The sequence below is a fragment of the Apteryx rowi genome, unplaced genomic scaffold (assembly GCF_003343035.1).
Source record: "Apteryx rowi isolate R43461 unplaced genomic scaffold, aptRow1 scaffold_53, whole genome shotgun sequence".
NCBI lineage: Eukaryota > Metazoa > Chordata > Aves > Apterygiformes > Apterygidae > Apteryx > Apteryx rowi.
This window is the reverse complement of record NW_020450794.1, coordinates 3,147,524-3,158,425: the sequence shown is the minus strand read 5'-3', so window position 1 is coordinate 3,158,425 and position 10,902 is coordinate 3,147,524. Positions and strand designations below refer to the sequence as shown.

Here is a 10,902-nt window from a genome sequence, read left to right as displayed (position 1 = left end):
TTATATTCATAGCCTATCTTAAAGTTTTTGATAATTTTACTATCCACTTGATGAGTTGTTCTGTGGATCGCTAAATCTCCAGTGACAATGTGGTATTGACACCTCTGGCCTTCACAAGGCAGCGTGCCCGTACCCTGCAAGGGCGTTTGGTGCGGCGGTGTGTTGCAAGTGGGAGGACAACCACCCAACGGCTCTTGGGTGAAGGCCACAATTTGGCAACTGGAATAGATAAAACTATTTTTGGCACATACGTTTGATAAAAGTTTAGACTCTGCAGAAAAATTAGGGCAGGGCCATGAAGTCCCCAAACTCATTTCTGCTTCTGAGGTTGAACCACTGTGTTTCTGGGACTCGGCTGGTAAGAGGTCCAGGTAGACCATTTTGGATGCACCTTTAGGCACCAGCCCCAGCAAGAGCCACTGTTCCTGTCAGCGTGGAGAGGCAAACTGGGCTGTGCTGGGAGGGCAGGGCTGTCTAAACTGGGAACAGCAGCTTCGACGCTCAGCTGCTGAGCAATGTTAGCTGGCCGCATCATCGCTGGGGCTCTAGTGACGGCAGTTTGCTTAGTGAGCGTCATAGGCATGTTCACGCTCAGTTGTCGGTGCCTTCATGGAAGGGAAGGGAAACTTTTTTTTTTGTGCTGAGGAGGGATGGAGAAGACTGGAACTGAGCAGAAGTATCTCCACCCAGGGGAATTTTTTTTTTTTTTTTTTTGCCCAGAAGACGTATTCAAACACAGGAAAACAAGCAACTCCAACCTATACTGCTGCATAGCTTTAAATGGGGGAGTCAGGGGACTCTAACCCATGAGAAAACTGTGTGGAAACAGGTTGCAATATCAGGCACCCAAGGTGRAGAAAAGCCAGAATTAAAGCATAATTCAGTTCTACCAAGTGCTATCTACTACTTCTCTTAGACCAGCTCTTCCCAGGTGCCTGAGACCTCAAAATGCTCATGTCTTTGTCTAGGTCCCATTTCTGCAGGCACCCCTACCCAACACATCCCCCCGAGCTCTGCCATCAGCCTCACCGCAGGCAATTCAGGATGCAGGGGACAACAGAGACAGCACCTGCCATGACCCTCCAGGCCCGCATGGAAACATGGTGCTCACGAGGGGAAGGAGGAGAAGCTCACAGGTGGGCATCCTGCCCTCCGCTATGCTACAGCTGAGGCTGTGCAACCTCCTGGATCCAGCAGGAAGAAAAGGGTTTGCTTGCTTGCCTCCTAAAACACAGATGGATGAATTTGTCCGATGAGGAGAGAAGTGACCTACGTGGGGTTTTAATGAGAGAGAAGTAATACTCGTAGAAGGGGGGCCCTTACTCATTCACGTCCTTGATCTATTTTCATGCATTTTTAAYGTAAAGCCACAGAGGACTGAAAGGGAACCCCTCGACATTGCATCTTGCCTCCTGGGTTATGAAAACACTGTGGGTTCCTGATATCAGCAGTAACTTTTCCTTATAAAGGGAACTCTAAGCAATACCCACACAGCACACACAGCTGAGCGAGAAGCTTCCACGTCCCACTTGCGCGGACACGGATGACACGAGTGTGGTCTCTGTCCTCTGCAGAGCCTGGGAGCAAGGCTTTGGAACTGGGACATCGGGGATGCCGTGATCCCCTCCTGCTCCAGCACCACCAAGAGCTCTGCTATGTAACAGTGCTGCAAAGTAGGTTGACCTTGGTTAAGTGGGTCCAGAAAATCTTCTTATCATTCCAGAGCAGCTGTCTTTCATGTGTCCTTTAGCTGCAGCCTGCAATTTCCTGAGTCACCCCTCAGTTCTTCATTACATTAAATAATTGCATTATGCTGGCTTCTTGCCAGAGATTAGGAATCCCTGCTGGACTCAGTGAATATATAACATTGTCTACCTGTCCCTGGTTCTTCTGAATTATCAAATATATGGAGCAGAACTAGTTGGTCCTTGCGCAGTACTAAAACAAAACATGCACCTTGCTGTGGTTTGGGCCAGCTCAGCAGAGCCGCACCAAGTGCTTGTCCTCTGTCCCCCCGAGTGCCAGTGGGGAAGCTGTTAACACTGTCCTCACTGAAGACAAATGTTTTAGTCAATCCGAGTTGGCTGACAAGTGTCTGGCTTGTTCCCAAAGGTTACAAAAATGGCTTGGAAAATAAGACTGCCATTTGGCCCCGAGACCTCATTCATGGGCTGCTGGTTCAAATCCTGCCTCTGCTGGCAGTGAACAAAAATCATAGGCTCACAGCAGGGTCTAGGTGAGCAGGGATCCCTAGAGGTCTCTAGTCCAATTCCCTGCTCAAAGCAGGGCTAAGCCAAAGCTAGATCAAGGTTGCTCAGGGCTGTGTCCAGGAGAGGTTTGAATATCTCCCGTGCTGGAGACACCACAGCCTCTCTGGGCCCTCCAGTGCCCTGAGGATTGCTTATTTTCCCAGTACTGAGCAAGCACCATTCCCTAAACCCCTTCCCGTATGCACATACATAAATGCATGTGCACACTAGACAGCAAGAGGAAGCCCTCCATGAGGCTGCTTTCCTAAACCACCCACAGCAAGTCCAAGCTTTGCCTCACCTGCCAGCCTACCATGGGGTAGTTTCCTCAACAAGTAGCTCCAGAGAAGTTATTGCTGTTCCTCTGCAAGCTCCCACAGTACGGGCTCAGCACGCAGTCATCAGCAGACTGCCTGGACCTGCCACCAAAGCCCGCAGACCCTCTGCTTTAGGGACAACGAGAAACGGAAGAGACATACTTGTTTCTTCAGAGCTGAGAATTAAAGCTCGGATTTGCCCTCCTGCGGCTCTCATTGAGCCAGCATGGTATCTCTGGAGCAAAGGACGTATCCCAGAGGATACGTTCAGCACGTTAACGCCACCAGGTTTCCTCCCTTGTGGCAAAAGGAAGCATTTTTCCCTTTTGTCCCCATCTTTCCTCCTGTACCCAAATCTGCTGAGCCCAAGAACCAAAGCTGAATGGCACTTCTGCCATCAGTGATCTTCATGACTCTGGCCACCAGTGTCCAGTGAAAAAATACTGCCCTGGCACCTTCCACAGGCAGCTGGCCCCAGAGTGTGGCCAAAGGGACTGGGAGAGGAGGCAGGTCCCGAAGCCTGCACAGTGCTTGTGTGATGGTGTTCACCCTTCCAGTGCTTCCCTCCAGACATGAAATGGGCCAACTTGGAGAAATAATCAACTGTTTATAGGATCACTTGTTAAAAAGACCAAATACCCCAAGCATCAGCATGTAAACAAAGTTAGGTAAAGCACATACAGCCTAGCCTGGATGGGCAACAGTTATTATTTGTTTGGTTTTCCATCCCTTTCTGTTTCTGAAATCATGAAATGGGTAACAGTGCAGGGGAATCTGAATGCACTTTTGCTCCCTCAGTTGTTAAACATCCGCAATTTTCCTAAATGCATGCTCACAGTCTTCCTGGTGATTGTCTCACAACCCTGCCGGCTGAGATTGCTGTCTGTTACAAATATCCCACCTTGAGAACACCCCCAGTCCACAGACAGCAAAAAACTGGTGATTTATCAGTCTCACGCTTTGTCTCCAGCTAGTTCTAATGCATTATCATTCAAATACTTCAAGCAAGCATGAGACCTCAATATAGCTCTTAAATGGTAAGAGCAAAGAGGTCTTTTTAACCTAGTATTTTAGAGACCTTACTATAAATGCAGCCTCGCAAAATTCTCCAGCACATTGAGTAGATCTCCATGCACAGTCTTAGAAGAAATTAGTCAGAAATAACTGTGGGCACTGAAGATAGAAAATACTTTAAATGCCATCTTATATGCTGTACATGCAACATTTAATAGCTACAGCTCTAGCTTTTCTTAATAATGTGGAAAACAGTATTATTAATCCCACTTTTCATGCCGAGTACATGTTAAACTTACCCCAGGCTAGTTGAAGATCCGTCAGCACTGGCAGTCACCAGAGTTGGGAATTAGCAGTGTGCAAGAGAGGAGAGAAGGGAGAGCAATGGTGGCTTGACGTTTCCCAGGATGGGACTGTCACATGCTAATCACTGATTTGAAATGCAAGCATAACAAATGCCTTCTAATTATGTAATCTTCGGGTCACATCCTTGCATCCCCATGCAAAAATCAGGACTGTGCACTTGGAAGAAGACGATACCGACTTTTTTTTCCTTTTTAATTAGACTCGCACGTTGCTGCAAAGGGAAGCCTCGCAAAGCAATGGGCAGAGGGGGCCGTACGGCGCGAGCCGGCTCCTGGTGTGGGCTGTGCTACTTTGCCGAGCTCGGTGGCTGTTAAGTACCTCCCGTGGCACCCGCGCGAGGCAGCCTGCGGTTGGGGACAGGGACGTGGGGCCTGGCTCCTCCCCGCCTTCTGTGGCACCCTCAGTCTCCCAGGGCCACCAGGGCCAGGACGGCGCCTTGCCTACATGCCTTCCCTCATGCAAGGGCCAAGAGCAAGGTTGCCAAAGAAGCCAGGGAAGGGGAGCAGCAACCACCAGCACTTGTGTATTTTCCGTTTCTGGTTAGATTATGAAAAATTCCCCCTGAGAAAAAAAATAAGAGGGTTGAGGGAGGTGGGGGAGTGGGAGGCAGCAGCCCTGAGCACCTGTCCAGTTTCTTTGCTAAGGTCCTGCAGGGCTTTTGCTCCAAAAAGTGTCAAGAAGACGTGGGGAGAAAGCAGGTAACCCAAGGCCAAGAGCATCAGGAAGAGGTTTGTGGAAGAGCAAGGAGACATAGAGGAATAGGAAAAATAGCAAAAGGAAGAAGAATTTCTCACTGAAAGATAAAGATCTTCAAAGACACCCATCAGGCATAAAACTTGAAATGTAAAACCGTGTAGCCTAGTTCAGTATAATTACTGTGCAGCACAGACAAAAAGGTGGGGATGCAGAGTCCTAGCTAAGGAGCTGAAAGGACAGACTCCTGGATTAACAAAGCTCTGTGGAAGATGCTGCTGCCTCTGAAGTCAAGGACTAGAGACAGAGAACGCTACTTCTTTTTTGGAGCTGGCTATTTCAGGAGCAAAACAGAACTAAGCAAACTAAAATGATAATTCTGAAGAAGCAATTTGCTGGAAAATGCATTTTTGGTAGGTCAAAGATACCTGTGAATTCAACAAATAGTTCCAGCTAGAAAAAAAAATTAATAATAAAAAAAAATTTTAGCTTCACCAGTTTAGGAAGAAAACATTTCAAATAGAGATTTTCCTACAGGCAGCTTTAATAAAAAGGGCTGCAAGGAGTTATACTGCCAAACGATCAATGAGCTGCTTTGTTTCAGATGGCCAAGTATGTTTCAGTGAGCTGATAATGTGCCGTTTTTTCATTTTGCTAAGAAACCACCAGAGTCTCTAAACCTTCAATTGGTTTCTGACAGCAGCAGAAGGGGATGCTTTCATATGTCCAAGAAGCTTTTCTCTAAGCAAAATATTAAGCGTCCTTGTTCCATGGCTACAAGGAAACATGGATGAAAAGCCATACCCTTGGATGAGCTTTCTGGTCGCAGAAGTATTGCTGGCGTGTGCCATTTTGCTCCGATGGCTTTCTTCTCCACGCCTGGGCTATTGCCACAGCAGAGGACAGCAGCGGGCCAAGCCAGCAATGTTTGGTAGCAACGGGTGGCATCTGGCAGCTAAGCCTATTTAACACACTTTTCTTTCCCCAGTCTCCTGCAGTGGATTTAAGGACCTGTTAATGTCACCTCCCACTGGCTGAGGATTGGTATGGAGGTGATTTTCTGACTCTTGTTTTCCCAAATCTTAGCAAAATGAGAGGAATATTTGAAGGCACATCTGAAGGAATAGCATTTGTGCACCATGTCTGCAAAATTACTCTGTTAAACATCTGGCAAGCAAAGACTCAAAACGTGCATTTTTTCCTGACAGCACTGTTTTTCTTTTTTTCTTTTTTCTTTTTTACTAGAAGGCAAGCTTCCTGCTTTGTAAAGCAAAGTATTTAGATACATAGAGCAAAGAGATTTTTGATGACCAAACCCAAACAAAAKAAATAGATTTGTCACTGTATTAGACCTTCTGATAGGGGCAGTGGCAGTGCTCAGCTGCCCATGTGTGCTCTCCCATCTATTTCCCTTCCGCAGAAAAGTAGCTTTGGTGCATGACAAAGATAAATCTTTGAGTAGTCTGTTGCTGAAACCGGGGGTTTATGGGCTTGCCCTGGGAGGAGTAATTAAGTGCTAGGGCTGCACCTGCTGTCTGTGCTGACCCCCACTATGCCAAGCCTGCCTTAGTGTAAACATGATTATACGAGCACTGTGTTTGCAAAGGCTTCTGTGGGCRGAGAGGTTTGTTTTTCTGGGAAAGTTACACAAGTTGAGCATAAATTAGGCTTCATGGGTTGGCGATGATAGTTTTTTTCAGCTTCATCTTGAGAAACCCAGGGAGAAAGAAATTCCTTGGACAAATTTAAAGAAAAAAAAAAAAGAATTCTAGTTATTAACTGCTCCACTTATAAATTCACTGTATTCATCCCCATTTCTTAAAGGTTTTCACTTAGAAAATTTCAGCTGATCAAACTGAAAAGAAAATAACTATTTATTCTATTTGCTGGTGATATGCATCTTCAGAAGTTATTTTTAATAAATAAATGAAGAAATGAATGCCTGTTGAAAACTGGTCACAGCTGTTTGAGCCCAGAATGCAACCAAAGAGCTGCCTTAAATCAGTGTTACTGTCAGTGCCAAATAGCTACATTTTCAGCTTCTGCTTCAGTCCCACTGCTGCTGTGTGATGAAATGTGCCGCTCCACTCCACTCCCTTTTCATCTATAAACTCTCCTTCACCTTCCAGCCTGTAACAGCATAAATCCAGTCTGTTAATGTGCACAAGCTCTATAAAAAAATTACCAGGAACCAGAAACTTTCCTGTCTAGACTAAAGTACCTGCCTTAACTTTCTTCCCACATGGTAGCCTATAAAAGTTTTGACTTACAAGCTAGGAAGACTTATGAAGCACACAGGTTAGACAGCCAAGCTACATATTCCTTCCTTTGCAGAAGTGTATTTACACCAACATCCTCCCAGCATGTAGCCTGTACAGAAATAGTGTCATAGTCCTGGTCCTGATTTGAGGTCACTGAGGATCAAGTCTTGTGAAGTTTATCCTGACTTTCATTAGGGGCATCCTAAAGGTGTGTATACCTGTATGCAGCCATTTACTGTGTGATATTAATGCTGAAAAAATCACCTGCTCTTACTCTTCCCCCATCACTCTCTAAGTGGTGTTATGACAAAGTGCAGGGATTTACAGCCTCCTGTGGGAAAAAAATGTAACTGCTATGTGATTTCACTTCTCATAACGCATGTATCTCTGCTGATCTTTGAAAGCTGTGATCAAGCTCATAATTATATGTGAAAACTGCTGCAAAGAAGAAATGTCTATGTACCAATATCCCTTGCAAATGAGAAAAAAATAACCTTTAAAACCGATTACTGGAGATTTGTTTCCCTTAAAAAATAAAGCCACCCAGCAGTCACAGCTAGTTGCCATGGTGCTGCCTATATCATTCTCCCATAAAAATTGCAGTGATCTGGCGAACTGACACCTATCTTGTGCGAGTAGGTGGAAACTAGCAGACCTGAAACTTGGCTAAACAGCCTGCATTAGGCTGTCAGGGTGCAGCATGTACTAATAATCACAAATCGGTGTCAAACAAGAAAAAGTTTTAATTCCCTGGGGAAAAATGGCAGTGTAGGTAAAGATGGGGTCTCTGCTGCAGAGCAGGGTGTGTCTACATCAGCATTTTAACTTAGATCACAAGTTTGAATCAGCATCAGCTATTTTGCTCTACAGATCRGATACTAGTGACAAGCAGTGCTGGCACTTCTGTGTTGGGCTGTATTTTTCCCATGAGAACAGAGGCATTGCCCTAACATTCTTGAGAGAAAATGCCTGTAAAGCCACATCTGTGATCTCTTGATGAATAGCCTCACCAAAGTGATGGTTATTTACAGTTCTAGTCCTCACGCAGAGGTCAGATGGTATTTAATATGACAGCAAAGACAGAAGCTCTTGAGCAGATTTTAACATGCCACTGTAATAGTGGTATCATTTAATTGCACTAGATCTGTTCTGAAGCATTGAAATAAATGTCTTTTTCCTCAAATTATAGTTTGAGATTATACAGGTTTCCATTTTGTATCCAACTACATTCTGCTAACGTGTATTGAATTTGGTGTCTGGTCATTTAAAAAGAGAATTCGTCATGCTTCTAGTACTGCTATGGGCTATTCAGCAGGGCAAGACAGGGCCGTTTTCTGATGAAAGACTAGCTATTACCAACACATACACCTTTTAGATTTATTTCAGATGTGGGACTAGTGAGGTACTTAAAAAAATTAAATTAAACAAATTTGCAAATCTGACAGAGAAGTCATTTAATGAGAATAAACATGAACACCATGATGTCATTTTTTACAGTTAATTTTCTCATTAGATCTGCCTTGTGGATTATAAAGTGGGTATCAGCTTTTTGTTTTAGGAGAAGACAGTATCTTAGCAATTCAAAACACACACACACACACACACACACACACACACACACTTATTCAACAGAAATGAACTCAGCTGCTGCTTTATATGAGCAGCCCTAAAACTTTTTATTCTGAGTGATAAAAATAAACCTCCAGATTTTCCCATGTCTCTGAAATTTGTACTTTATCTCAAAAGTAAGTAAACAAAAAACTTCACAAACAGCTATCGGCACAAATCAACGCTGTATTTCTTTATGAGTCTATAGGCAGGCAGTTTGAAACAGTAACTCCGAAATAGATCTGAACTGTTCTGTTCCTCTGAACTGTGTGCAAGCCCAGAGACTTGGTAACAAACTAGAAGGTGGGTGGATGGGATAACCATCTTGAAAACTTCTGACTGGGAAAAAAACATGGACTTTTGACTGATCTCATGAAAAGCATACTACTGGGATCATTGCACTCAGAGACCAGTGCAAATTTCCTGGTACCAAAATAAATCTACTCCCATGCTGAGTCAATTTTAATTGGACTTTAAACCTTACAATTTGAAACTAACGGAAGAGACTATGTGACTCTTCAACTTTAAACCTACTTGTTTTCATTGAACGGTCCAATGTACTTTGCTCCATTTGGAAATGTGTAGGTTCCTACTCCATGAAACATGTTGTCTTTGAACTTGCCTTCATAAACTGCCCCAGAAGGATGTTCAAGCCTTCCTCTACCATTCATCTGCATTTAATGAGAGATGGAGGATAAAGAAAAGGGTTAATGTTTATGTTTACAGTATTACTTCCTTTCATTACAATGTTCTTTCAGATAACTGAAACTTGAGGCTGCTATCATACTCAGATAAATGGAGAGGACAGTGACTATTCTTTCAAACTTGGTCAGTTCCTGCTTCTACAAGGACTTCAGATAGAGCTTAGAAGTTTCTGGCCAACCCCAGTGCCCAATAAACCCCTCCTCTGATGGGAATTTCACAGGATCTTCAGAATCTATGCAACCAGGGAACTGCTGCCTCCAACCCCACAAAGAACTCATCTACCCTGACAGCCTGAGGGGTTAATTAAATTTTCCAGAATTTCCTTCTGTAGATCAAGGCAGAGTAAGTCTTTCATTTGTTCACCCTAGGCCACTAAACCATCCCTTGGAATTTAAATCCTTTACAGCTCATTTGTACCATAATCTTAACTCTTATTACTGCACAAACGTTTTTGTAAGAGACTGAAAAAAAGGACAGATCTGTCTAGCCACAGGACACTGTTTTCTAATTTCAAACTCTTATTTGTCTTGTTTCAGGGCTACGTCCTCTCCAACACCACCAAAAGTTTCCTGTACCTGCTAACTAATTCCTGGAGACCCTAATAATCCCGGGCTGCCAGACAACAGCGTATCTCTTAATGACCAGAGCTCCCCTGTTTCTTTCTGGGAGGTGCGCGTGCGGTGCGTACGCAGCGAGGCCCTGCCTCACCCACCGTGCATGCTGCAGCCCACCGCAGCAGCGCTTCCGCAGAGGGTGTCCCGCACCGGGGGCCACCGCCTCCGCGCTGCCCAGGGCTTCACCAGGGTCTGCCTGCCCGCAGGCACCGCCGTATCTTGCGGGAGCCTTCGGAGGCTGCAGGACATCCCGAGACCCCAAACGTCTGCGGTCTTCAGGCTCCGCTGCAACACCCCTTCCAGGCGGAAGAAGCGCCCGCAGCATTGATCCGTTCCTCCTCTCCTCAGGCGAGGTCTTTCCTTCCCACGTGCCTGACGCTCCGGGCAGGTGCAGTGCAGCGGGCTCCGCTCCCGGAGCCATGGGAGTTTGCAAGGAATAAGATTACCTTGTCGTTTTCCCAGTTGCCGACGTAGGTGATGCCATTGGGGCTGGTGTGCACGCCGTGGCCGTTCCTCTTGAGGACGCCCTCGGTGCTCCTGGTGCACTCGCCCTCTCGAAGGAGAAAAAAGAAAAATAAGAGGCCGGGTGGCTTCGGCCCCAAACCGCTCCTTGGCGGGCTGCGTGGGAGCGGGGAGCCGGCTGCCGGCCTCTCTTACCGTACGTGTCTGTGATATGTGCTAATTTGTTACATCGAAGTGAGAAACAGCTTTGAAACATCCTGGACTGTGATGTGTGCTAATTTGTTACATCAAAGTAAGAAACAGCCTTGGGAACATCTGTGGGAACATCCTACATCCTGTGGTGGGGGCATGTACCCTGCCTGAGATAAGGGAGTTGAGCTAGCGAAGCGGCAATGTTAGTTTAGATAGCCTAATATGGTGATGGCGATGTCACACAACTGTGAAATATAGCACGACCTCGAAAGTTGTAAAATATATGCGTGACCTGAGGGTCACCACTCACAATGCAGAGGAAGACTCCAGCCTTCATCCCCACGACCACCAGAGGGCTGAAGAAGACCCCCTAGCAACAGCTAGCGCAACCGCAGAAGTTACAGGAAGTGCCACATATACC

The 10,902-nt window shown here is 45.6% G+C and overlaps 2 protein-coding genes across 12 annotated transcripts in view; one reads left to right on the top strand and one right to left on the bottom strand.

Annotated features, from left to right (window-relative positions):
* SOS1 (SOS Ras/Rac guanine nucleotide exchange factor 1) overlaps positions 1-10,074 on the top strand; it is a 91,907-nt gene extending 81,833 nt beyond the window's left edge. For 9 of the 11 annotated variants that reach the window (XM_026080759.1, XM_026080760.1, XM_026080767.1 and 6 more), the window contains 2 exons: positions 9,267-9,555; positions 9,750-10,074. The gene's annotated coding sequence lies outside the window, so the exon portion shown is untranslated. Of the gene's footprint in view, positions 1-968; positions 1,137-9,266; positions 9,556-9,749 lie in introns of those variants that run through there. The other 2 variants (XM_026080763.1, XM_026080757.1) reach the window with 2 other exon arrangements.
* On the bottom strand, positions 6,633-10,119 carry MORN2 (MORN repeat containing 2). The gene is made up of 4 exons (XM_026080773.1): positions 10,041-10,119; positions 9,926-10,003; positions 9,043-9,179; positions 6,633-6,769 (listed from the first exon to the last, which is right to left on the bottom strand). Exons 1-4 carry the CDS (start codon positions 10,074-10,076, stop codon positions 6,667-6,669), a joined length of 354 nt encoding a protein of 117 aa, XP_025936558.1. The 5' UTR covers positions 10,077-10,119; the 3' UTR covers positions 6,633-6,666.
* Positions 10,120-10,902: the final 783 nt, after the last annotated feature.

What these genes read in the sequence shown, in the direction of transcription:
- MORN2 (XM_026080773.1), bottom strand. Translation starts at nt 10,076, where the DNA reads ATGTCCTGCAGCCTCCGAAGGCTCCCGCAAGATACG. An exon ending in GAAGGCTCCCGCAAGATACG is followed by an intron (nt 10,004 to 10,040) that starts GCGGTGCCTGCG and finishes TGGTGAAGCCCT; the next exon opens with GGGCAGCGCGGAGGCGGTGG. An exon ending in GGACCGTTCAATGAAAACAA is followed by an intron (nt 6,770 to 9,042) that starts GTAGGTTTAAAG and finishes ATGCTGTTACAG; the next exon opens with GCTGGAAGGTGAAGGAGAGT.